Genomic DNA, 27,809 nt, shown 5'->3' with positions numbered 1-27,809 from the left:
AGTTTTTATATCTTGTTTAGTTTCTACTGTTGTGGTATTAAAAGTCTTTGTTGAAATATCAGGTCTCACCAATCAAAATTACAAAAATTTAACTGAAATCGAAAACAATGAAAAATTCCCAGAATTCTAAGTTTCCAAGGTTTTCCCCACATAAAAAAAAAAAAAGTCTAGGTTTCTCCTGGAGTGTATACACTCTCACAGCCTTCCTTTGCCCACAGGTCAAGACACATACAAACATCATTCAAGATTCTTAAAGTATTAGCAATGTTTAACTTGTACTCTGGGTAAATTTCTTCTGTATGGCTTCCATCTTCCATTCCTTTCCCCCCGTCCATATTTTGCTGTTTTTCCTTCTTATACGACTAGATACCAGCCTCATCAAGATTTAAATTTTCATCTTCCTTACCTATCTGAGTAATTTATTTTATGTCCCCTATGTATTATTTTGACATCATTTGCAGAGCTATTGAGCATACAAACTTGTCCTATTGTGGAAGATGTTGGCTTTGTCTATTTGGACTAGAAAAATGCATTCCCTATGTTGTGCATAGTAGTTCACCCACATCCGTAATTTTTTATTCAGTGTTTACTTTACCTCAACTGATTTTATGTTGATAAACCTTTAATCACCTGACCAGAAGTCTTATTCTTCTTGCCACTACACTAATTCCTTACTAGACCAAATGTCAATCTACTTCTCTTATCAAATTCTCTAATTCAACTGCCCGATTAAGCAACCTAACTTTCCACACACTAGATGAGTGGTTCCCAACCTTTCTGACAGTAGTACCCCTGACTGCAATTAAACATTAGCTAGTATCTCCACCCTCCCTCCTCCACATAATCACTAAATTTAGCACATAACTAAACTGTAGAATGAAAGACTCACCTTGGAAGATTTATTTTTTGAAAGATGAATGATATTTGGGGTTTGTGTGTGTGTGTAATGAATGAAGTGTATTGCAGTGCTACCCACAACTCCTCCTTAGATAAGAAAGCCGACTATCCATAGTCAAGGCAGACACTTCAAATGTCTCCTGCATTACTCCTCTCCATCATGGCACTTGCTTGGCCTACCACTGCAACCACATATAAAATCAGCCAACTTGAAATGTGTGCACTATACTTACTGTTCAGAAATCACTTGATTGCTGCACTCCTCGACTTCTGAACTCTAATAAATATCAAAACTTCATACTTTGTGACTGAATACAGCCACTAGTAGTAGTAGTAGTAGTAGTAGTAGTAGTAGTAGTATGTACAGCAGGCCTTATGTAGTTACTGCTGTGTTGCACTCTCACCGGGTGTATACGTACACAAAAATAAAAATTTCCAGATTTGCCCGGTTAAAAAAAAGTTTCTCTCAGGTCAAAATACACTTTTTCCATGTTAAGTGATGGTATACTCTTCCTTGCCACTGTAAAACTCATCAATCCTTTGACTGTTTATGGTTTCATATATCGATGTAGAATTTCCTGGCACTTTAGAAAACAAAACTGGGGGGGGGGGTTTGAAAGACCTTTGATGTGATGCATATGTTCGTATTACGAAGGTATAAATTTGGATTCCACCAAGTACTGCATGATACTTTCCGAAGCATTGAAATCGAGATTGTGATGCACTTTTGTAAGCCAGTCATAGCTCAAGTCACATGATCTAGCTAGCTGATGACAGCACGACATGTGTAGTCAGCCAATAGCAACATCACTCTTAAGTACTGCGAACAAGCAAATAAGAAAACTTAATGGTTTAAATTAATATACATAGCATTCACGTATAATATTGGTCTCGAATTTTAATAAGCTGCAAGAGAAGCTAAGCTTGCACATATAATGTTGATCTTTGCGCGTGTTACAATTTAAGACACATCACACAAATGTGCCAGTAAAATTTTTAATAACGACCTAAATGTCAGATCTGGGCTCGAAATTCTTCCAAACGGTCCTCCTCAAAGAGTTGATTTTGAAATGAGAGTCAAATGCTTTGTGATTTAACAAATTCATTGTACATTCTCGCACACAGCTCATCTTGCGTAAAAGGAAATTTGCTTTCAATGTAACATTTTTCAAACCACCATCCGCAATATTTTCCCGCGAGCTGTTAGAAATAGGTTCGTTTCAGCAGTTGGAAGAGAGCGCCAGATAAAAGGCGTCACTGCACTTGCACAGCTACGATGACTCAGGAAGCCCTTATGTTCGTACGTGTAAAACATTAAAAGATCTTACATTACGTCATAAAAGAAACAAAAGATCAGAGGATACTTAAACAACATTGGAATTTCGTGCACCATACTAAAATGCGTAATTTGGCTTAAACTGCACATTTGTATGTCCAGATTCGTATGTAAATTTTATTGGAGCAATTATCTCATGTTTGGTTCTCTATTATGGCATAATTCTTTGTACTTGAAATGCAGCGAACAGTTGAAACTAGCCAACAGTGTGAAATTAAACACTTCATTTCAAATAAATTGACTCCCTCAATGGAAAAGATTAATAAAACCCAAATCTCTTTCGCAAACCTTCAAAAATAACTTCATTGTTCTGCAAAGCGAACTGTCAGAAAGGTGGCAATAAAATATGGAACTAATAACATATTTTAGCCTTCCATAATCATGTGAATGTATTTTAATTCATTTGATAGCACCCAGTCACAAAAATCCGTTTTGTTTTCATTTAACGTGAGAGCAATAAACAAAGAGGAAACAATAAAATCAATGAACTTATACACAGGTCATGTCAAGACGACACCGCACCCCACCACAACTCTGACTGCTCTATGCATCGGGCCCGGGTTTACTATATTTCTGAACTGGGGCAATATAAGATAGTGGCACCCAACCACCCTTCTGTAACCCCACCTGCAACTACTCAAACGAATCTAATTTAAACAGTTATCACATCACACTCATCAGAAGCAATTTGCTGTTATGAAGCATTGCATAGTCTTCCTAAAGCCTTTGACATACTTTGTTGTTGGCAGACACTGTTTTTTTTGTTGTATGTGGCGCATTTCCTTTGCAACTTAAGTTTTATTTTCGTTTTTTCTTTCTCATCCATGTTTTCTTGCTGTTGTAGCGGGATACAGTAATATCCTTTGTTAGAGTATTGTTTCTTACCAATCAAAATCACAAAAATTTAACTGAAAACTAAAACAACAAAAAATTCCCAGAATTATAAACAATTCCTGAGCTTTTCCCCCAGATGAAAAAATTCCCAGATCTCCCAGTTCGTATATACTCTGTATCAAGTGATTTCTCTGTTTCGAGGCAAGTAATGGACCAATTTCTGGATTATTGCAGGTACTATCTACAATTAGGAGAAGACGTTCTTGAGATTTTAGCATTTGCTAAATGTGTGTCATTTTTATCTTCAGCCACATATGGGACTAAGCACAACACGTGTGTAATGGGTGGACCATGTGAGTAACTTGTAACCTCAGCTACATTAATGCTACTGAGAAAAAGTAATTACTGATAACTTATGTCATCAATATTAGTCTGACATAATTGTGATAACAGTAATGATCTTTAGAAAATAATTTAGTTTTGTGATTCAAACCGAATTGAATTGTTCAGTTTTTACCCCTCAGGGAGTAATTATCCCCAGGTTGTGATAACAACACTGTTTTTTCCTCGATGACATCCTAAGCAATCCCCCTTTATCCACAGTTACTAATGCTGGACTATCATATCTCCAGAATATTGTACCCAAGAGCATGCCATTATCACTGAATCACACATATAGAGCTGCATGCCCTCAGGAAATGTAACAGCTGTAATCCCCCTTGCTTTCAACCATTGCCAGTCCATACTGGCTATATTAGAAGGCCAAATCTGACAATGCAGACTGCTTCCCCTGCAACTACTGAAAAGGCTGCAGCCTCTTTTCACAAATCATACGGTCCCATGTGCTCACACCTATTGTACAGAGTACCTGTATTGTTGAGAAGCAAGACCTGCAATTTGCAGGTGGCCAGTGTCTTTACTGTTCATGCTGTCTGATCAACATGTTATATTCTTCAGTAGCTTACACCTAAGTAAATTTGTCACTAAATGGTACTGTACTTGCCTGATTAGTTGCAGAGATATGTGTAATAGAGAAATAGTAATTATACAATTAAAACGAATCACCAGGCTACCATATTAAAACTGTTGCTGCGCCAGGACAAGAACCTGGAAACCTGTTTCTCATGGGCATATTCGCTTAGTGACAGGTATCCAAGGTGCTCTCATTGCTTTAATTACGGCTGTAAATCTCTCCTTTCGAATTGCTTTGGATAGCTGAGTCGGTGACAGCACTGCCCACAAAAACGCAATTTTAGGTTCGAGTCCCAATGTAGCACATATTTTATTCTGCCAGGGAGTTTCATTCTGGTACACACTGCACTATAGGGTGAAAGATGCATTCTGCGAACCACCTGACATCCTCTCACCCCAACAGGGCTAGGGCACTCTAAACAACTACAAATACCTTTTTTTTAAAAACTGGTAGCCTGGAAAAAACCAGTATGGTTGTACAATGTGTTCAATAATGCTAAATCTAAATGTGTATACATATTCTGACAACTGACTTGTTCCACATGTTGTTAAAAGAATTGTTCAAATGATCTATGCAACATGTAACTAATTCTGTACTGTTCAGATACAAGAGAAGATCAACAGAGTCCAAAAGAAGTTGGAAGCCCTGTTATGCCCATCATTTAGTACTGATGGATGTCAGCAGGCTGTACTATCACATTCTGCCATATCTGACAGCGCACACTTCACAGTACCTGTAGAACATTTAGCATCTACATATTTTCACATTAGCAAAGGAATGCTGATGATGCTTAGCCAATTTACTGTTCATTATCAATGGCATAAAGCAAAGACAATAAATATTACACTAACAAGCAGTGAGTTTTCTGACAAGCAGGAGTTTTCTGAGCATAAGATTTGAGCTGCGGAGTGAGGACTTGAAATAATGGCCCAATATAAGTTATTAGGGTAGGCAGCAGCTGGAACATACAGCGTGAGAAAAGAGCACGAAGAAAAAGCAAAAGTATTCTCAATCTGTGTAGTGTGCATTGCTTTCACAATGGGATAGCTGCAGACTTTGATAGAATGTCCTTGATGGAAAGATTTAAATCAAGTAAATCAGTTTACTACAGCCATAACATATCACAACAGCAGAAAATTTGTGTCAGACAAGGTTACAAACACAAATTTGATGACAGAAAGCATTTGCTGTAACCAAGGAGGCCATCCAAGTAAACATCCCAAATTGAAACTTTGAATTTGAAAATAGTGCTTCCAGGTACCTACACACACTTTTCCCAGATATCCTAAGCGAGAAACTTTTTGTACTGTTCATTAATAATTTTGTATAAATGACAAAATCTTAAGATGGGTGTGTGGTGGAAGAAACATTTAAACAAAGTTGTTAAGTCTTGTTTTTAGTTTGTCTTTCTACAGCAAGTCTGTGAAATTCATAGTTTAATCATATCTGACCATATTTGCCTTAAATATTACCATTCACTCAAAAATTTTGTGGTTTCTCAAAATTAAAGATGTGAACGTAATGCCAATTTAACTACTATAGTTTTTCTTTTATTCGTAGTAGCACCGAACCACATCTGAGAAAAATGAATTTCACTTGGTTTAAGCACAATGTCATCAGTCATATCTGCTGCAACCTGCATTAATATGTCCAGTCTAGCATCCTAGATCATTGTGTAAATATTGCCAATAGAAACACACCTAACAGTGAAATGAAGTGGACCCAGCACGAAATGCTACTCATGTTGTCGACCTCACCAGAACAGTGTGGACATAAGTGTTTGATCACTTTACAATCATTGCTGCATCCCAGTAGCACATGCGTAGAGAGAATAAGCAACCAGAGAACAACCACCCAAACTCAAGATTTCCAGAAATTTAATCATAATTAATGAACAGATACTGTGCAGTGTTGTCCACTGAAAATACCCCACGGTGTACTGGTAAAGATGGAGCCACTGGAGGCTGCTTGGCGTTTGTGGCTTTAGTTGTTGAACCTAATTCTTCAGACCAGCTCGAACAACTAAATCTCACATCCAAATGCTGTCCAGAGGCAGAGATATTTAACAATATTCGGCATAATCCTGCCACCCCCCCTCCCACACTGGTTAGATCTTTGTTTGTACACTTCAGGTATGCGTGTTAAAAATAGAGTAATTGTAAATGGATGCATTGATTTGTTAAAATATCCAGCAGTTACAGTACTATTTGAGATTCAGGATACAATCAATAAGCTATAAATTATAGTGACCATACAATTTGAGGCAACCTTAAAATACCACCATACACAGTGGAACCTTGCTTTATGAACACCTCCCATAATGCGCAATTCGCGAAGAAAATTGTAAAAAAAAATGGCTTGCTTAATAAGCAATGTTTAGCATAACGAGTGACAAGAGGACACCTTTACAGTGGCATATGAACTGTGTCTTTAGTATGTACAGCAGTCAGGGTTTAGTGCTGTTTCTGAGACCATCTTTAGTGCAGCTTGTGACCACAAATTTTCCTAGATTTGAGTTCCAATAGAGTTTTTTGCGTTCAGATTTTAATAACCTTCGCAGAAATATCCCCATGGATAAAGCCATAAGAAAAAGAAAATAACTTTAGAAATGAAACGTAAAATCATTGAAACACACGAATGTGGTGCGAGCGTTGCAGATTTAGCACACACATACCATTCACCTCCATCAACTATTTGCAATATCCTCAAGAACAATATTAAGGAGACAGATGCTCCAAAGGGAGTGACAAGAGTATCTAAACATTGGTTCTGTATTCTGGATGATGTCGAAAGGTTGCTCCTTACATGGATAAATGAAAAGTAATTGGAAGGAGACACTTAACAAGATCATCATTTGTGAGAAGGTGGGAATGATTTTCACTTTTTTAACCTCGTTAAAACAACTCCAGGACTGTCTGCAACAGAAGACGTGTTTGAAGGAAGTAATGGGTGGTTAGAGAAGTGTAAGAGAACAACCAGCATCTACAGTGTTTCGAGGCATGACGAAGCAATCAGCTCCAAAACAAAAGCAGCATAGGGCATCAACTTCAAGATGCTCGTACGTTCTGACGGTTATCTGCTGCAACAAGTTTGTAACTGTGACAATATGGGTCTATTCTGGAGAAAGATGCTGAAGCGTATCTTTATAACAGCAGAGGAGAATGGAAGATCGTCTCACACTGCCATTCTGTGCCAATGCAAGTGTATGTATGATTTTCTTTGAATAAATGGCATGAATAAGATACGACTTCTAGTACTTTTTCTGCATGGAACGCATTATCGTATTTTACATTAATTTATATGGGATAAATTGTTTCGCTTAAAGAGTGCTTTGCACTATGAGTAAGATTCTGGAACGAATTATGCTTGTCATGCAGGGTTCCACTGTACATGAAAATTTGACTCTACATTCACTGCAATGAACTGATTATGAAGTTTCCTAGGAGATACTTTGCATTGCTATATCACTGATGTCAACAACAATGTATTAAAAATGGATAGACTGACTGAACACAGCAATTACTGTCTATCAGAACAAATAGCAAAGGCAAATAGAATAAATACTAACTTCCAGCAAATATATTAAAACCTCTTATCAAAGCAAAGTTGCAAATATACTGGATACAAATTATCAAAGGGATAGGTGCAAAATTCTAACATATTTCTCACATATTTAGCCGAGAAGGAAGAATAGCAGGAGGAGAAAGAAAGAGAGAGAGAGAGAGAGAGAGAGAAAGAGAGAGAGACACACACAGATTGCTTATGTAAAATAAAGTTTCTGTATCTGCCATCATATACTAAGTTTAAAATTTGCTTTCTTAAACATTAAATACAGGGTCATTTACAGTTCCTATTACAGGCATATTGGATTTGTAGGGCAGACACAATAGATGAAATTCTGATTACGGAACCCTGCCCAGAAAATTACTAGGCCAGTCTTAATAATTTTTTGTATATTCTTATAAAAGGATTTGGCTCTGTTAAGTAGCAGACAATTCTTGAGCTGATTTATCTAGCTTCACCATCAATGCTTCTGTTTAAGTACACTACAAAATTCACAAAAATCATTATGCAGTAACATCTTCAACACATACTATGAAGGCAAGTAAACATTTATCAGAGTTGTGAGCTACATTTTCACTGAATAAGTCATGGTATTCAGGAGGAAACTGCACATAATATACTATTGCCTATAGAAAAATGGAGATGTAAAGCAGGCACCACAGCATATGTCAAATATTTTATTTCATTGGATAGGAATATATAACAGTAGTACAAGTTCCACACAAGTATACAGTCACTTCACAACCTACGACCACGTCGTCCACCCTTCCTGCGTGTGGAATCTGAGGGAATTGGCGTCACATCTTCAATTCGCCCAATCTTCATGTTGGACCGGGCCAGAGCACGTAGGGCCGACTGCGCTCCTGGGCCAGGAGTTTTTGTCTTATTGCCACCTGTTGCGCGTAACTTTATGTGCAGTGCTGTGATTCCCAATGTCTTGCATTTCTCTGCAACGTCCTGTATTCCAGAGTAAAATGCATAAGAAATACATCATATACAAAAGTTTACAATATCTTGAACATAAGTAGGAAAATTTTGTTTCACAGATTTAACAATTATACACGAAGCAAAAACACACAGCAGCCCCCCCCCCCCCATTACATATATTTTACTCTTGACTTAGCCTGTGAATTATGTACAAATTTCCATAGGGTGCAGAAATTTGCAGTGACACACGTGTGCACCACCCCCCCCCCCCCCCACTCAATCCCCCATAAACACAGGTATTAATACGTAAATATTTGCAATTAGTTTTGTGATTAATAGCTGTGGAGAATCAGGATGAGATTGGCACAGCTCAACAGGAAATACACTGTATGATAAACTGAAGATAGGGTCTAGAAAAGATGCAGAATGTTCATGGATACTATGGTCCTCTAACAGTCCTGAATAAGAAACTGAACTTTAGGTGCCGTAAGTACACTTGCAGCGGGTTGACAAAAAAGTTATTTACTAACTTATCTGATGCATACATACATTAAAGAGAGAGAAATATTTTTACTTGAGCATTAACACCCTTTTATTCTAAAGTCAAGGAGTTTCCTTAGAACATTGACAGCATTTAGAACCACTGCTGAAAAAGTTAGGTTGCCACTACGGGGGTCTATGATCTACTTTGTGCATGGCTGGAAAAGTTGCAGAAACTACCTCCTGGCTATGATGCGAAATGGACAACTTGGATGTCCCTGAATAGACAGGATGGGACTACACTGATCATCAAACTGATATTGAGCGTCACTGTGGAGAAAACCAGACTGTTCATCATATGCTCAATGCTGACATGTCCGGCCTCCTGCAGAAAAGATGAACATTAAGGAACAGAAAATACATTTGAAGTGACCAAATTTTGGGTAAAAATAGTCATAACAGTGTATGGTTGGTTGGTAGGTTTAAGGGTGAGAGGGGGGGGGGGGGGCAGGAGAAAGGAGACCAAACTGCTAGGTCATCGGTCCCTACAATACCGCAAGGGTGAGAATAGAACAAGCAAGTTTATGTCTCTGATATGAGAATGTCATGCTGGAGAAATGCTGGATACACAAGTGATTTTAATTTAATAGACCACCTGAGGTATTATCAAATGACAAAAGCATTCCAGTCCACTACTAAATATTTATAAAAGATCTGTAAAGATAATTTTACAAAGTAATATAGGACCTCCAGAGGAGAAGACACATAAGTATGGTTAATGTGAACAATATTCTTCTTTACATGCTTCAACTCATATTTCATCACTATCAGCACTATTCTCAGGTCTGTCGAAATTCTTTGCCATATCACAAGAGTAACATAATGCACATTTTGAGAAATTCTGTAAAGGTTATAACTAAACGTAAGTTTCCTTATATAACAAATATGCGAGTTCCTTTCTTTAAGACAAGACAAACTAATGATCATTACTACATTATATTTAACATTTGAGTAACACAACTGTACCACGTCTTTGACGAGAAAACAATTAGGAGAAAAGGGCAGTAGGTCATACCTGAGCAGCCAACATAGCAGCGTAGGGCGACGCTTCATCTCTGTCCGCCTTAACCTTCATGCCTCCAGTAACTCTGGCAATAGTTTCCCTAGAGCAGGAATGATAAGTATGAAGCAGCTGATCTATTGTTACATATTATTGACATCTAAGTATATGAATTGTTACGCATATGAACAGCCCCCATATGTAAATTACAGTTGTACCGCACTCTAACATAAGGAGTTTGATTTTAATACTTCAGTCTGGATACTGCAAGTGAGCACGAGTTCAATTTGTAGAGTGTAAATAACATTTCAAAATATATTCTGCCAATGCTGACTATTCCTTTTTCATCAAATGAGTGTACAACAAAATGTCACAAAGGGAGGTCCTCAGGCACACGACTAACTTCTTGAAACAATCTATACAATAATGTGTTGGTTAGGGTCCCTAGCAGGCACGTTTCGTAATTACAGGCTCTGAGGCCACGCAAAAATATACAAGGGTGAGTCAAATGAAAACCCTAAATTTGTAATAACAAATCGAAATTTTACACCATTATTTTGTTAGTTGGTCAGCATCCTACAAACAGCATGTAGCAGTTAGTGCAGATGCACACATACCGTCGCAGTATCAGTATAAAGATGGCCGCCCCACTTGCGACTTGCACCAGGGAAGAACAGCGTTCTGCTATTCGGTTTTTGCGTAGTGAAGGTGTGAAACCTATTTAAATTCATCAATGAATGAAGGTTCAGTATGGTGACGCATGTTTGTCACAGCAGCAAGTCTACAAATGGAGTAGGAAGTTCGTAAATGGTGTGACTTCAGTTGATGCTCCTCGTCCGGGTCAGGCACAATGAGTTGTGGCTCCACAGAACATTGCAGCAGTTGAAGCCAGAGTGAAGGAAAACTGCCGAGTGACACTGAATGACATTGCAGCATATTTACAGATTAGTCATGGGTCAAACACACCACATTGTGCATGATAGCTTCGAACAGAACCATCAGCAGGGAAGGTTATGCAGACTATTTTCGGACGAAAAAGGCGCCATTTTTGGAGCATTACATGCCTAGAGGGACCACTCTCACCATTGGGTCATACACAGATCTCCTAAAAAATCTTCTACGGCCGACAATCAAATCAAAGCAAAGCAACGTGGACTGCTGTCAGAAGGCGTCCTTCTGCAACATGACAATGCAAGGCCCCACACTGCCCGTACAGCAGTTGCAATAATCACATACGTGCATTTTGAGTGTGTTCCTCATCAACCATACTCACCAGACCTTGCCCCAAGTGATTCCCATACGTTTGGACCACTCAAAGACGCAATAGGAGGAAAGAATTTCCGTTCTGATGAAGAGGTACACCACGCAGTGCATGAGTGGTTGCACTGACTACCAAAAGAATTTTTTTCTAAAGGAATTTATGCACATTGTAAGCACTGGAGGATTTGCATTAAGCATGGGGGAGATTATGTTGAAAAGTGATACAGCTTTGTACCACTTCTGCACAAATAATATTGAAAAAATATTTAAGGTTTTGATTTGACTCACCCTCGTACATTAAAATAAATTTCTCAATAGCGTATTATAGAATTTAAATTATCAGAAAACATTTTCCATATTTCCTACACAGATATAAACAATGCCAGTCAATGTTTCAAGTAATTGTTGACATGTGATGTGATGGTTTTCTAACAGGTACTGGCTAGTCTTAAGGCGCATCTTGAAATTCCGCTTAGCTCTATGTAGTGGATGTTTGGGGAAGTTGTTTCCTTAAGAGTAGAGCTCTCATGGGCATCCTGAAGACTCTTGTGTTTCAGCCAAAGGGTGTCCTACCAACGTGCACACAATTTTCATGTTTCACAGCTCACATCAAAAGGGAATGAACTGAGTTGCTGAAACTTCACTAGCAAATCCCTGTCTCTGTATAACTATTATGCTTTGACGAGTCTTTAATTGACATTTAGTATTATTGTTTTGATACTGTTTTAGATGGTCGTTTATTCTCCCATTAGCTGTTCTAACAGCGGTGGAATAAGTTTGTCAATGTCTCGCTAGAGTGCCCTTGAGTATGGTAACACAGGTATCACCACCTAATGAAAATTTCATGAACGATTAAAGGAAAAGTGCGAGAAATATGTCCCATTACTTTAGTTTCCTTGCTTGCTAACTGTGGGCAATGTGCATTATTAGCAAGTTTCTTTTGTGAGAGTATTATGCACGAGTTTAGTGACTTACTTTCTTGTGAATAGTAGCATTCCAAGAGTTCGAAAACAACGCAATGTGTGTGCAATGTATGAGGTAAAACTTCTGTAGCATGTAGTTAGGATGGAAGTGAAAGAACTTGCTGCACCCATATTCAATAAAAACATGAATGAAGAACAAAAACAGTAAATCCAGAGAAAGGTATAAATGCAATTTTAACATCTACATCCATACTCCGCAAGCAAGTGGCAGAGGGTACCCTAAGTATCTCTATTGGTTCTCCCTTCTATTCCAGTCTCGTATTGTTCGTGGAAAGAAGGATTGTCGGTATGCCTCTGTGTGGGCTCTAATCTCTCTGATTTTATCCTCCTAGTCTCTTCGCGAGATACACATAGGAGGGAACAATATACTACTTGTCTCTTCGTTGAAGGTATGTTCGCGAAACTTCAACAATAGCCCGAACCGAGCTACTGAATCTCTCCTGCAGAGTCTTCCACTGGAGTTTATCTGTCATCTCTGTAACGCTTTCGCGATTACTAAATGATCCTGTAAGGAAGCGCGCAGTTCTCCGTTGGATCTTCTCTCTCTCTCTCTCTCTCTCTCTCTCTCTCTCTCTCTCTCTCCTATCAACCCTATCTGGTACGGATCCCACACTGTTGAGCAGTATTCAAGCAGTGGGCGAACAAGCGTACTGTAACCTACTTCCTTTGTTTTCAGATTGCATTTCCTTAGGATTCTTCCAATGAATCTCAGTCTGGCATCTGCTTTACCGACGATCAACTTTATATGATCATTCCATTTTAAATCACTCCTAAAGCGTACTCCCAGATAATTTATGGAATTAACTGCTTCCAGTTGCTGACCTGTTATATTTTAGGTAAATGTAAGGGATCTTTCTTTCTATGTATTCGCAGCACATTTCACTTGTCTACATTGAGATTCAATTGCCACTCCCTGCACCATGTCTCAATTCGCTGCAGATCCTCCTGCATTTCAGTACAATTTTCCATTGTTACAACCTCTCGATATACCACAGCACCATCCGCAAAAAGCCTCAGTGAACTTCCGATGTCATCCACAAGGTCATTCGTGTATATTGTGAATAGCAACAGTCCTACAACACTCCCCTGCAGCACACCTGAAATCACTCTTACTTTGGAAGACTTCTCTCCATTGAGAATGACATGCTGCGTTCTGTTATCTAGGAACTCTTCAATCCAATCACACAATTGGTCTGATAGTCCATATGCTCTTACTTCGTTCATTAAACGACTGTGGGGAACTGTATCAAACGCCTTGCTGAAATCTAGAAACATGGCATCTACCTGTGAACCCGTGTCTATGGCCCTCTGGGTCTAATGGACAAATAGCGTGAGCTGGGTTTCACACGATCGTCTTTTTCGAAACCCATGGTGATTCCTACAGAGTAGATTTCTAGTCTCCAGAAAAGTCATTATACTTTAACATAATACATGTTCCAAAATTCTACAACTGATCGACGTTAAGAGATATAGGTCTATAGTTCTGCACATCTGTTCGACGTCCCTTCTTGAAAATGGGGATGACCTTTTCCAATCCTGTGGAACGCTACACTCTTCTAGAGACCTACGGTACACCGCTGCAAGAAGGGTCATGTTCCTTCGCATACTCTGTGTAAAATCGAACTGGTATCCCATCAGGTCCAGCGGCCTTTCCTCTTTTGAGGATTTTTAATTGTTTCTCTATCCCCCTGTCATCTATTTCGATATCTACCATTTTGTCATCTGTACGACAATCTAGAGAAGGAACTACGGTGCATTCTTCCTCTGTGAAACAGCTTTGGAAAAAGACATTTAGTATTTTGGCCTTCAGCCTGTCATCCTCTGTTTCAGTACCATTTTGGTCACAGAGTGTCAGGACATTTTGTTTTGATCCACCTACCGCTTTGACATAATACCAAAATTTCTTAGGATTTTCTGCCAAGTCAGTACATAGAACTTTACTTTCGAATTCATTGAACGCCTCTCGCATAGCCCTCCTCACATTACATTTCGCCGCTTCGCGTAATTTTTGTTTGTCTGCAAGGCTTTGGCTATGTTTATGTTTGCTGTGAAGTTCCCTTTGCTTCCGCAGCAGTTTTCTAACTCGGTTGTTGTACCACGGAGGCTCTTTTCCATCTCTTACGATCTTGCTTGGCACATACTCATCTAACGCATATTGTACGATGGTTTTGAACTTTGCACTGCACAATGTGGCCGAGTGGCTGTATGCTCTGTATCACTTAAAACGTATATTTTTGTAATACACAAGTGTAAATACAACAAATACGGTCTGTACATTTTACATGGCGGTTGCTCGTATCAACCAATCGTAGAACAAGTTCCATAACAACATAGAAACATGACTATTTCATCACACAAACTCAAACACCGCGGTTTGAATGCACAAAACATTAAACATCTGAAGTTTAGAAATTAAAATATCAAAAACTATAAGCATGCCACAAACCTAACATGTACCATACTACAAAACGCGTCTTTTAGTACAATTTGTTTGGCGAACTATCAGGAAATGTGACACAGGGATAAATAAGCTACGGTGCCTGTAGTTGAGGCATTAACCCAACACAACAGCAGGCGTTCATGCACTAACATACAATGTTTACACGGAAGGCGGCAATGTGGTATCATCGATACCAGAACCGGCTTCAGTTCAATGCTGTTATTGGTTCAGAAGATGCGGCGCCTCCTGTTCCTTACTTGTTTGTTACTTATACTACCAACTCTACGGTGCTTGGGGAGTGACCTTGAAGAGATGTTTCAGCAGCCCGAATTTAGCATGTATCAAGTAAAGTTAATGGAACTTTTAGTGCTCCACAAGTCAAAACTCCATGCTGACACAGAAGGCCATCGCTTAATCAAGCTTCCCCCACATTACACACCTTACAATCCAACTGAGAATACGTGGGCCTAGTTGAAAAGTAATGTGGCAAGAAAGAACAAGAGACTGATTCTAAATATTCATCACACTAACATTGTAATGCAGTTGAAATTGCAACAGAATCCTAAAACAGTGTATTATTAAAGTAGCAACTAAAGGAAAGTCAGATCAACAGTTGATGAAAAAGCCGATTCTCAGAATAAAAATGACCGTGCAACTTCTTTACTTATGTTGTTATAAACCAACAGCAATTCTCATTTCATTAACTAAAGACAATCCTTAAAAATTCCATTCTTTCACTGAAAAAATCTGCAATTATTTGAATATCATGGTAAACATAAGTTCCACATATTAATAACACAACAAAATACTTTGCCTCTGTGCTATCATGTGGCAAAATCTCTTACTGATCCTTCAACCATTTTCAGATAGGAGGGCTTCCTGAATATTTCATTCTGGCTTTTTCACTGTAATGCTCATTTGTAACAGAGCGGTTTACATACACTCCATCTTTAAGACTGGAGGAAAATAGAGATTTCTTTCAAGGTTTAAGGGGTTGACCGAAGTGTCCAATCCCACCCGTCAGCTTTGACCCGTGACGTAGAAGCGACCCTTAAATAAAAAAATGGTAGCGTATTAGGAATATAATCATTCCCAGTTCTATGGAAATATCATTGGGAGCCACTGCAGCTACGGTTAATTGAGAATTTATTCTGTAAAAGTAAGCAATAAATTAATGGTGTAAAGCTGGCAGTCACTTGAAGTCTTTTCACAGCTATATGATTGTTTGCTCACGTTTTGGGCTTACTATAGGCCTACTTTTGATGTTCAGTGACATTTGTAGCTAATGATAAATGTTGTTGTGGTCTTCAGTCCTGAGACTGGTTTGATGCAGCTCTCCATGCTACTCTATCCTGTGCAAGCTTCTTTATCTCCCAGTACCTACTGCAACCTACATCCTTCTGAATCTGATTAGTGTATTCATCTCTTGGTCTCCCTCTACGATTTTTACCCTCCACGCTGCCCTCCAATACTAAATTGGTGATCCCTTGATGCCTCAGAACATGTCCTACCAACCGATCCCTTCTTCTGGTCAAGTTGTGCCACGAACTTCTCCCCAATCCTATTCAATACTTCCTCATTAGTTATGTGATCTACCCATCTAATCTTCAGCAGTCTTCTGTAGCACCACATTTCGAAAGCTTCTATTCTCTTCTTGTCCAAACTATTTATCGTCCATGTTTCACTTCCATACATTGCTACACTCCATACAAATACTTTCAGAAAGGACTTCCTGACACTTAAATCTATACTCGATGTTAACAAATTTCTCTTCTTCAGAAACGTTTTCCTTGCCATTGTCAGTCTACATTTTATATCCTCTCTACTTCGACCATCATCAGTTATTTTGCTCCCCAAATAGCAAAACTCCTTTACTACTTTAAGTGTCTCATTCCCTAATCTAATTCCCTCAGCATCACCCGACTTAATTTGACTACATTCCATTATCCTCGTTTTGCTTTTGTTGATGTTCATCTTATATCCTCCTTTCAAGACGCTATCCATTCCGTTCAACTGCTCTTCCAAGTCCTTAGACAGAATTACAATGTCATCAGCGAACCTCAAAGTTTTTATTTCTTCTCCATGGATTTTAATACCTACTCAGAATTTTTTCTTTTGTTTCCCTTACTGCTTGCTCAATATACAGATTGAATAACATCGGGGAGAGGCTACAACCCTGTCTTACTTCCTTCCCAACAACTGCTTCCCTTTCATGCCCCTCAACTCTTATAACTACCATCTGGTTTCTGTACAAATTATAAATAGCCTTTCGCTCCCTGTATTTTACCCCTGCCACCTTTAGAATTTGAAAGAGAGTATTCCAGACAACATTGTCAAAAGCTTTCTCTAAGTCTACAAATGTTAGAAACATAGGTTTGCCTTTCCTTAATCTTTCTTCTAAGATAAGTCGTAAGGTCAGTATTGCCTCACGTGTTCCAGTATGTCTACGGAATCCAAACTGATCTTCCCCGAAGTCGGCTTCTACTAGTTTTCCATTCGTCTGTAAAGAATTCCTGTTAGTATTTTGCAGCTGTGGCTTATTAAACTGACTGTAAGGTAATTTTCACATCTGTCAACACCTGCTTTCTTTGGGATTGGAATTATTATATTCTTCTTGAAGTCTGAGGGTATTTCGCCTGTCTCATACATCTTGCTCTCCCAAAGCCGTCAGTAGTTCTAATGGAATGTTGTCTACTCCGGGAGCCTTGTTTCGACTCAGGTCTTTCAGTGCTCTGTCGAATTCTTCACGCAGTATCTTATCTCCCAAATCATCTTCATCTACATTCTCTTCCATTTCCGTAATATTGTCCTCAAGTACATCACCCTTGTATAGACCCTCTATATACACCTTCCACCTTTCTGCTCTTTGCTTAGAACTGGGTTACCATCTGAGCTCTTTATGTTCATAGATGTGGTTCTCTTATCTCCAAAGTTCTCTCTAATTTTCCTGTAAGCAGTATCTATCTTACCCCTACTGAGATAAGCCTCTACATCCTTACATTTGTCCTCTAGCCATCCCTGCTTAGCCATTTTGCACTTCCTGTCAATCTCATTTTTGAGACGTTTGTATTCCTTTTTGCCTGCTTCATTTACTGCATTTTTATATTTTCTCCTTTCATCAATTAAGTTCAATATTTCTTCTGTTACCCAAGGATTTCTACTAGCCCTCGTATTTTTACCTACATGATTTTTACCTACATGATCCTCTGCTGCCTTCACTACTTCATCCCTCAAAGCTACTCATTCTTCTTCTACTGTATTTCTTTCCCCCATTCCTGTCAATTGTTCCCTTATGCTCTCCCTGAAACTCTGTACAACCTCTGGTTTAGTCAGTTTATCCAGGTCCCATGTCCCTACTTTCCCACCTTTTTGCAGTTTCTTCAGTTTTAATCTACAGGTCATAAGCAATAGATTGTGGTCAGAGTCCACATCTGCCCCTGGAAATGTCTTACAATTTAAAGCCTGGTTCCTAAATCTCTGTCTTACCATTATACAATCTATCTGATACCTTTTAGTATCTCCAGGGTTCTTCCATGTATAATGATAAATATCAGTTCGAAAAGATAGGAAACGATAAATATCAGTTCGAAAAGAACTGTGAATTAAACTGCCATAATCCAGCTCACTGAAATAATTTGATTCCCTCACATGTTACTCAAATCCTTTCATGTAGGCAAACATCTAAGAACACAGAGCACGTCAAAAGATACATCAACAGACAATAGTAGTAGACAAAAACTTAAATTGTTGATAATGTAAAATTTCTATATATCCCTCCATTCCAATTTCGCAGAAACACAGGCACAATTCTCTTAAATATCACAAGTCTATCCTAAACTAGTTATTTTTTTAAGATAAGTAGTATTGTAAGTTAAAGGAATAGCTCTGGTAGGTAGACCATACATAAAGTGAATAATAGCGAAGGAGGAATCAGAAAAAAATTTTGGTCATGGTATTAGAGTGTGGCTTCACCAAGGGTATCATGTGTATGTTATCATCCAGTGCATTTTTTATGTCAACTGAAACAGTGCTTTGCACATGGGGTAATTCTTCCTGCATTGTAGCATTTTGAAAAAGCTACATTTAATTTTATTTATTTGATCCCATGTTCATCAGGAAAATCCGCCAATTCTGACTGGGTTCTGGTTTGGTTCGCCTTAGCTTCTGAAGCTGGGAGATGCTGAAAGCAATCAGCCCTCTAGGACCATCATTTCTGGATTTTCCTCATTGGCCATTGTTATGACAGGACAGTGTCTGGAGCATTTTCCCCATGCAGTTTTGTAACCTTTCTTCAGGTAAATTGTATTCAGTCTAGAATCATATGGAGGAAATGGAAATGCTTCCATCTTCCGATGATACCCAACAGACTCTGTTGTACCTATATTAAGAAATTGTAGTTTTTACAGAGAGGATGACTGTAGTGAGGACAAGGCTAAACATGATTCAGCCATATTTGTAAATGAGTAATACCACTTATCACTTGGACATATCATCTAAAAGATGGAAGCAGTTGCTGCAATAGTGCACATTGTGTGTAGGATGATCATATCTTCCTTATAAGTGCCCCCTAATGAAGCTATGGACAGTAACCTGATCACACAATTTTTACTTCATTTCTTATATGTGGGGACTTTTACAAGCACACTTTGCTATACATCTATTAGCACATGCTCCCAGGAAGTGAATTTGGGAGCCTTATTTAAAAATAATATTGTCTTCTCAATAAGGTTTGAGCATGTACTTCATCACTGCTGTAATAATTTTTTCCTCCACCAAAGATTTTCTGATATTCTCTCCCATCCTCACAGACACTTCTCAAATCAATCATCAATTTGCATTCCAGTGAACACTTCTCAGGGGGAAGGTGAATACACATAGCAGATTGAGCATTGCTGAAAGGAGCTGCCAAATTGGCCAACAAATTACATAAGACGACTAACTGGACATTGTGAGGAACCTGGCTGTGTTTCAATAGTGAGGTTATGGTTAGGATTTAGTGGCCAAGCCCCCATTCCAAAGAGTTCAGGTCACATATATGATTTGTCTGTCTCCTGTGGAGAAATGAATGTCGCTCTGCAACCAGGGGCAGCGGTGTAGCTAGTAGGTCAGAAACTGAACAACACCAACAGCCTCTTTGGTAATGATACCCAAATGCTGCCAAAATATTTACAAGACTAAGAAGAGTTCCTGATGTGGAGTCCTGAATTCCATAAATAAACCCACAAAGTCGACATTGGTAAGGGAGAACAGTGGCAGGATTTCTGGGGTCGACAGAAGCGTCCGATCCCACGCGTCGGCTTTGACCCGTGACGTAATGGTGTTGCCATGTGTGACGTCATAACAGCACGGAGTTTGGTTTGTGAGTGTGGCGTGTTTGTAGATGTCGTGTTGTGGTTTGTTGTGCTCTCTGGTGGTATGTTCAGGGTTTTCATTTGTGTGGTGTAATAGGCTCAGTTTGATTTTGCTCATTATCCAGAATTGTTTGAGTGTCGGTTGTGTTTGTAGTGGAATTCGTTTCAGTGAGTTAATGATTTTTTGTGAAGGTTAATTTAGTGTTGTTCGCTGTACATCGTGTGGTAATTTTAGTAAAATTAATCGGTTGTTGTTTTTGTTCAGGAATGGATATGACGGATAAAATTAACAGTGCGCAGGTCAAGGGAAGTAAGTGTTCGATCCCAATGTGTGGCTGTGTAAGGTGATATTGGAATAGGGAGATGTTTCTGAGCTACATAGGCCAAGGGAAGTGCTTGATCCTAATTTATGGGATCGGAAGCTGCTGTTGAGCTATATAGGTCAAGTGAAGTGTCCGATACCAGATGATATTGAGTTTAGTGGTATTTGGGGAGTTTTGTGATGTCTGTTTTTTTGTCTTTTTGTGGTTTTGTATGGGGGCGGGTGTCTAAATTTGTTTATATTTAGTTTGCCCCCACCCAAAAACACCCCATTTCCCACACTTGTCCCGTTAGTTTCATTAGGCTTTTTGTGGCAAGTGTGTGTGTTTGTTTTTCGATGTATTTTCGTCCTCATAATGTGTACATACCGACTTTATATGCGCCATATTAGAATCATGGTTTATCGGCGTTTCCGCCATGTTTGTGGTGTCATGGGTCAAAGCAGATGGGCAGGATCGGACGCTTCCGTATTTCCGGCTTAAGGAATAATTCAGTAAGTTATCTATCTTTCACATGTAGCAACATATGACATAACAGGTATTGAACATAAATTCATAGTGACTCCCATTTTTCATCACAAACTTTAAGAGAATGTCTTGCATTAGTTTACCTAGCACTGAAGTTTATGAAGCTGATGAATTAAGCTGTAAGATGTGATTCTCACAAATCATAATACTCAGCTATACAATATGCTATAATAATTGTCAGTTCATTAACACAATTGCATACACTCACACAGAACAGTTTGTCATCTGTGTTCCTTGTTCTTGTCCAAGGATGCCCAAGTACTGAATGCACATAATTGCTCCCAAGTCAGATCTTAAAAATGAAGATAGAGCATTTTAAATGTTTAACCCTGTCACTGCTGCAAGCATATATAAACGTCCTGTTCCACATGTGCTGAGGACATGTATACATGTGGCACTTGGGTTTTCTTACAGTGCTTTTGATGTCTGTATGCATCTTGAGCTGCCAACCTCTCACTGCTGCAGCGAGTTACTTCCATATCTTCTATGAAGAATAACGAATAGAAATTCAGTCCTTTATCAAATGAATAATCAGACCGTAAGATGTGTAAAAATCAAATTTTTTAAGCAAATAGTTTTTATAAAAATCAGTATTTCATAGTGGCCAGAATGCTGTCCCTCAGCACAAGTATTTGGCAAGAAGTACAGCCACAACAATGCTGCACTCAGTATGGAATGTAGAAAGCACCTCTGTAGCAACAAAAGGGCTAAGAATTATTACTGCAGACTTTTTTTTTTTTTTGCAAGCACTGAGAAAGAAGTTTAATCAACATGAAACAATTGCAATGCACATTCAAAAGCCACAGGCCAATCTACATGGGAAAACCATGTGTAAAAAATTTAAGATGTAAACAGCGAAAGAGATGTCTACAACAACATAATCAGAAAACAGGAAATGACTTTATGCATTCAGTTTGTCAACTATGTTGTGATTAGCCAAAACAAGTTATAGCGGTGTGCAGGTAAGAAAATGGCAGCACGATGCACTTTGTGCAGAGCGACTATGAATACCTTGCCTCCATCCCATGCCCTATGTGCCAGTTCTTACCTTCCCTGACAACTGGTAAAGTTGGGGCAACAGCCACTGTTTCTACTTCTGACTATACTAGAAGAATCTGTGTGCTTGGCAACAATCACTGTTACATCTTACATGGAAATAGTGTTTGCTTTATGCCACCTGTAATAAACATTGTGTGGCTAAGTAATCCCCACAGTACTGAAAGCAAAAATTTATGTGACCCCAAAATCAAGCTAAAGACAGATGCAGTAGAACAACACTATTGGCTGGAGGGACATGTGGTGCACTGTTCCTTGCCAATGTGTCTCGCCACCCACCTTCTTACATAGTACTAGTATCACTGTTAACATCGATCACCAGCCACAAACAAAATTATACGAAAGAAGACCACGACAGAAAGCTAGATACACCAAATTAAAGGGTTAATAGTTTATAGAATTTTATTTACTCTCCAACTTTCTCTCCCTCACTGCTTTGTACAAACAGAAATCACCTGTCACTTTTACTGAACTCATCTACTTGCTGAAACTGTAATTCTGCACTCAAGTGATACCAATTAGGGTAAAAATTACGTACTGGATTCCCCTTACATTTATCAATAAGTCGCAAAGGCGAATGTAAACATTAGGCTTTGCTGCCAGTCAATTTGTTACCACAATAATATTCTCCACTTTCACATTCGTTGGCTTATACCAATTCACAACCAAATTGTCACCTTCCAACATAACCTAGATCTCGTGCTGCAGTACAGATCAGAGATCAGCCTGCTACCACTACTACAATTATGGGTGACGGGTCCAATACATAACTTTAACCCAGATTAGTCCCTCGCCAATGGTAAAAAAACCTGTAAACACAGTTTCTGAGAAACTAGCTTCTGCATTAATAGACTTAACTGCCACATTCAGGAAATGGCCAAAGCCATATACTGTTTAATGACTGCAGTATACCAATCAATTCATTACAAATATAAAACTAGCATATTTTCACAAGTACTACCAGCACTACTCAAGTCCGTGAAGTATGTCATTAGACTGAAGCCTTACGTATCTGCAACTTCTCTTTTTCCTTGTGAGTGCAGAGTTTCAGCATTAGTAAGACTTCAGTTTTCTTTCCCTGTGTTTGCTCATATAATAACCTGTAGTGTACTGCTGACCATACTCCATATGCTCCATATGCTGTTATCACTTTGCACTCTAAGATTATGTAGAAAAACAGTGTATACAAGGTTTCACCAGACAAGGCAATATGAAGTCCAAAAAAACAGTGTCAAGTTTACACCAACAGAGCCATAGATAACAATGTCCCCCCCTTATCCACAATACTCTGATGCATATTACAAAACCTATATTCACTATGAAAAAAACAGGTGAGGAATTTTATCTATCATCAGATTTCATGCACTGTAGGAAAATGCACATGAAACATGACATTACAGTGCCAACAGGGTGCTGCCTGCAGTGACCACGTTACACTTGAGCCTTACTTCAACTGCATTTGTAGGACTTTCATCTAGAAGACAATGTAACAATGTGAGTGCAGACTCCCCTCCAAGAGTCAGTGGACAGTCTTGAGAAGACAGCACAAGAGAAGGAAAACAGGTATGGTAAATGAAACAGAAGCTGATGCATAGCCTACTTAAAATAGACAATATTACTAATATTTCATGGCCAGAACAAATTAATAACTTCAATTGCTTCATGTCTCAAAAAATAAAGTTTCAAAATAATGAATGTCCCAAGAATTGGAATTATTTGTCTCTTCTATAAGTAGAAAAAGAAAGATGCCACTCTGGTCCAAAAAAGTTTACAAATATACCACTTTAACTAAGACACATTAGTAATAAGCCGAAGTGTTTCTAACACACACACAGAGATTGTAATTACAAAAATCAGTACCAATTTCATCACTAAACTCTCATTTCTTTTAAGATACCTAGTAGTTCCAACACATTGAAGCAAGTTTACCTATTATTACTACTGAGCAGTTATACAAACCATCCACTCGTCACTAGCACGATAATTCAATCGAATGAGCAACGTGTGTACAGATTCATACCAAAGTGACACAAATTAACACAGTGATATAAGCTAAGCATAAACGCACAGAAAAATTTAAGCGTGCACAATGGCCGGGAATCTATCCAATACGAATTTTCAGAATTAATGCCTTTGGAGGACAATACATACCTTCCTGATAAGTCGGTAACATGGACGAAAGTGTCGTTGAAACTGGCAAAAATGTGGGCAACGCCAAACACCACTTCTCCTTCTCTTACTTGAGGTCCTAGAGAGACCTGCACTTGCTCCTGCTGAGTTTTTCCTTTCCGTGGCGCCATTATTTAACTTCCACTGTGTAAACTGAAACAAAGAATCCGATAAAAACCCTCAAGCGCAAAGTCAGACGGTAAAGTTTAACCTATGCAATTAACAAAGTAGCAGGCATGGCACACGACACACGGAAAGTAATCTCATGTCATCCAAACAAGGAACGCTAGGAACAATTCGCATTCACATGCTGAACAGTACTCACTATGTATCAGTCTAATTACAATTTGCAATAATACATTAATCAGCAACACAACACCACAGGAGCCTCACCTCACAAATTCAACACGAACCGCAGCATCAATCGTAAAGGAAATACAAGGGCTGTACACGCTACACTTTGGTCGGTCAAAGATACTGTTTCCGGCAGATGGGAAAACGTCTGCTATTTGACGTGGTACGTACAGTGTGCCAAGAGATGTCGTCCCAGTTAACGGCGCGCTTAATGAAATATTGCAAACACCACTTAATCCTCCAATGCAGAGCACAAATAAAGTTTACAGACGCGTGTGAGAAAATACACAAATTTTACAAAACCAGTGTAAATCTTTCAAAGAACGGGAACAACTTGGTTGTTTAATATATTGTATGACGTGCCTTTTGTGTTTCGTTGTTTTCCGTTTTGCACAAGAGTATTATTTTTGCGTGAATCAGCAAAAGAAAGAAGTGTTTCGAATAGTTTCATGTTCTGTTCACATAAAACACATCTCTGTATGAACGGCTTAAATTTTTCCTTGTATTCAGACAGCTCACAGGTCTTATATCACTGCAGGATTATCAGTGAATGAATAACTTACTAATACTAACTCGGTAGCAGTCTGCAAAAAGAACCAGTTTTTTTGGAACAACTGGATTTCAATTAAGTGATGCATTAAGTACCACATCGGGTTTCACTTAGCCAGCAAACCAACGTGAAACATATTAAACTGAAGCCGTATATACACAAAATGTGGAACGCTGAAATGGTTCAATTGTATATGCATTGCTCTTTTGATAGATACACCTATGAAACACATATACGCTATGCATTACTTTTCATACAACGCATCCAGGTACGCCTATTATTCTTTCGTTTTCAGTTTCTGGCTCAATAAACTCAATACTTACGATTAAAGTTAAATAACGTCGCTTTTAACAGGAGAAAAATTGACGTAGGTAACTAAGAAGGGTGCTCAGATTCATAGGCACATCATTGTAAAATTAGATTACCTATAGCTTGCCTTCTAAAGGTAATGCACAATACTAACATGGCATACCGTGGCGTAGAATCAGTTTGGTAGGTCTTACATAGCTATTGTCTATGATAATAGATGGCTGGTAGCCCACGTTTCTTTAAGCACTATTATTAATATGATTAATAAAGATCTGAACCTACTGGTTTTTTAGATTCGCGTAAAGTAATGCCTATTACAGCTTAATATGTCACGGAAAATTAGACAAAACTATTTAAACTTCAGGTGAAAATATGTAAATAATTAAAACCTCAGAAAAAGGAAACTTAAAGCGACTTGAACATGTTTTATTGGTGTTGCATGTATCTAAACATTTCACTGGATGTCTTAGCATCATTAAAGCACTTTCCAGTCTGATTAACTGCACCTAGGAAGGTTCTTTCACGTGATATGTGATCGTGTTACTTGTCCTAAAACAGATTATTACTATCCATTGTTATGCTTTCTCGGATGCTGACGTCCTCCTTAAGCAAACAGGATTACACAAAACAATATTTCGACAAGTGGTTATCTATTTTATATGTAAAAATGACAGGTACTGTGAAGTATAGTTTTTGAGAGGATTGTGGATTAAATTTGCTGTTTGTTCAGATACAGTAAACAATACTATAGTTACCACTTTCGCTATGTTACAAAGCACAAATATATAACATACAATCTTTGTACTATGATAGGAAATTATCTCTTCATAAATCATAGACAAATTTTTGGACAATGCTCATCGTATATTCCTCAATTATTCAATAATCTGCCTCCAAAGGAAAATACTGGATTTAGTAAATTAATTTACAATTTACATAGTCAAATAGCTGTTTACCATGCCCCATATTTCGTTTAGACATACGAAGTAAACGTAATCCGATGTTTAAAATTATAAAATTAATATTTTATTTTGATGATACGTGCCTAGAAAAAGATGTCGAAGAAAGAAAATTGTATTTCGCGTGTAGATTCTTACCAATCAATGACGATGGCAGCAGAGCAGTGAATTCCGTCTGTAGATTCTAAACAATCAATGATGATGGCAGCAGAGTAGTGGGCGCCATATTTGTTGTTGTCGTCGGTGGGGGTAGGCCGAGCTGGTGCAGAAGTGCTGGGAAGGAGTGGTTGCGAGGGGAGCGTTGGTGAGGGTGGATTAGAGCGCTGTTGTGTGTAACTGGTGAAAGAACTTGCGTTAGTCGATTGCCGTGTGTGCTTTGTTGTGTTTTCAGTTTACGTTTTATCATTATAAGTAGAACATGAATTATCAGTGATCAGTTAAATACAGCCCCGCGAGTGATTAGCTTACTGAGGAGTGGAGGTAGATGCCAGGTTTTGTATCTTTGTTGTGAAATAAACCAGCCACCAAGCTGGCTGGCAGTCCAGTTGTGTCGGGGGTCGATGACCCCCGTACGATGCTGGACTGGGAAGAGGGGGATAGATTTTCTTTCGAGGATTCTGATAGGTTCGAAGAGGATTCACTGTGCAGTTGGAGCAGTGAACCCGAATCTTTGTGCAACAATTGGAGAGGATGGAAGAGACCAACTTTAGGATCTGGCACTTTTGGACTGTTGAAGAGGACACCAGAAGGTAAGAAAAACAATTTGAGGGTTAATGTTTGTTGTTACTGCTGCAGATTTTTTTGTTACTGCTGCAGATTTTTACATTCGTCTACATGCTGTAAGGTTCCACGTAATTTATTGTTGTCTTGATCACGATGCAAGATAATATGGAACTGCTTTGCGCATGTTGAAAACTACTTCGTGTTTAGTACGTAATATTACGCATCAGTAAAGGGGGTACTACGGCAGTAACCCGGGGAAAGATGATAGTTTGGAGGTAAAATTTTTCTCTGTTCTGGTAATTAATATATTTCATGATTGCTTATTTGCCACATTGCTGATTAATGTGTAGTATTTGTATGAATTTCTGTAGGAGATTAGTGTGTTCGTGTAAGATTTAGTATTTTCAGCGCAGCAATCTCGAAAGTAATATTTTGCCGTAAAGCGCTTTGTTTCTTGCAGGAGCGACCTACAGTCAGGGCTCGAAGAATATTTAGATTTGCGTATTGACAACTCTTGAAGCAGGATTTTTATGTTGAATAAGTGAAGAGTTCGACCAAGTGGGGTGAAAAACCTGTCCGCAACGGCAAACTCTTTACGTTGGTTTCCTTTGTTCTTGTGGGCCTCCATTACTGATGGCATAGACTGCGCTCGGAGCTAGCGTAAATAACAGGATATGGGGTCGTAAGACCTATAGAATGTTGTATGGAATTTCAGTAAAAATTTTAAAATCGTAAG

General features: G+C 38.6%; 2 protein-coding genes across 4 annotated transcripts in view; one reads left to right on the top strand and one right to left on the bottom strand.

Moving 5' to 3' along the window:
- Positions 1-8,268: 8,268 nt before the first annotated feature.
- On the bottom strand, positions 8,269-24,706 carry LOC126092536 (40S ribosomal protein S14a). 2 transcript variants are annotated; one of them, XM_049908197.1, is made up of 4 exons: positions 24,572-24,706; positions 24,161-24,331; positions 10,087-10,174; positions 8,269-8,561 (listed from the first exon to the last, which is right to left on the bottom strand). In XM_049908197.1, exons 2-4 carry the CDS (start codon positions 24,307-24,309, stop codon positions 8,343-8,345), a joined length of 456 nt encoding a protein of 151 aa, XP_049764154.1. In that variant the 5' UTR covers positions 24,310-24,331; positions 24,572-24,706; the 3' UTR covers positions 8,269-8,342. The 2 variants fall into 2 exon arrangements, with proteins under 2 accessions (XP_049764154.1, XP_049764146.1); XM_049908189.1 differs by having other exon boundaries at positions 24,504-24,642.
- Positions 24,707-26,626: 1,920 nt separating this feature from the next.
- The window catches only part of LOC126092532 (zinc finger SWIM domain-containing protein 8 homolog), a 503,186-nt gene continuing 502,003 nt past the window's right edge, over positions 26,627-27,809 (top strand). For both annotated transcript variants that reach the window (XM_049908174.1, XM_049908164.1), the window contains exon 1: positions 26,627-27,099. In XM_049908174.1, coding sequence (XP_049764131.1) covers positions 26,925-27,099 — 175 coding nt within the window. In that variant the 5' untranslated portion in view covers positions 26,627-26,924. The remainder of the gene's footprint in view (positions 27,100-27,809) is intronic.

Source organism: Schistocerca cancellata, chromosome 1 (genome assembly GCF_023864275.1).
Source record: "Schistocerca cancellata isolate TAMUIC-IGC-003103 chromosome 1, iqSchCanc2.1, whole genome shotgun sequence".
NCBI classification, from domain to species: Eukaryota; Metazoa; Arthropoda; class Insecta; order Orthoptera; family Acrididae; genus Schistocerca; species Schistocerca cancellata.
The sequence above is the reverse complement of the archived record's forward strand: the minus strand, read 5'-3'. Positions and strand labels throughout refer to the sequence as shown.

Excerpts from the sequence above, each read along its gene's own strand:
- LOC126092536 (XM_049908197.1), bottom strand. The coding sequence starts at position 24,309 with ATGGCGCCACGGAAAGGAAAAACTCAGCAGGAGCAAGTGCAGGTCTCT. Across the intron at positions 10,175-24,160 it reads GTTACCGACTTATCAGGAAG|GGAAACTATTGCCAGAGTTA; the intron begins GTATGTATTGTC and ends TTCCTGCTCTAG. Across the intron at positions 8,562-10,086 it reads CTGCTATGTTGGCTGCTCAG|GACGTTGCAGAGAAATGCAA; the intron begins GTATGACCTACT and ends TCTGGAATACAG.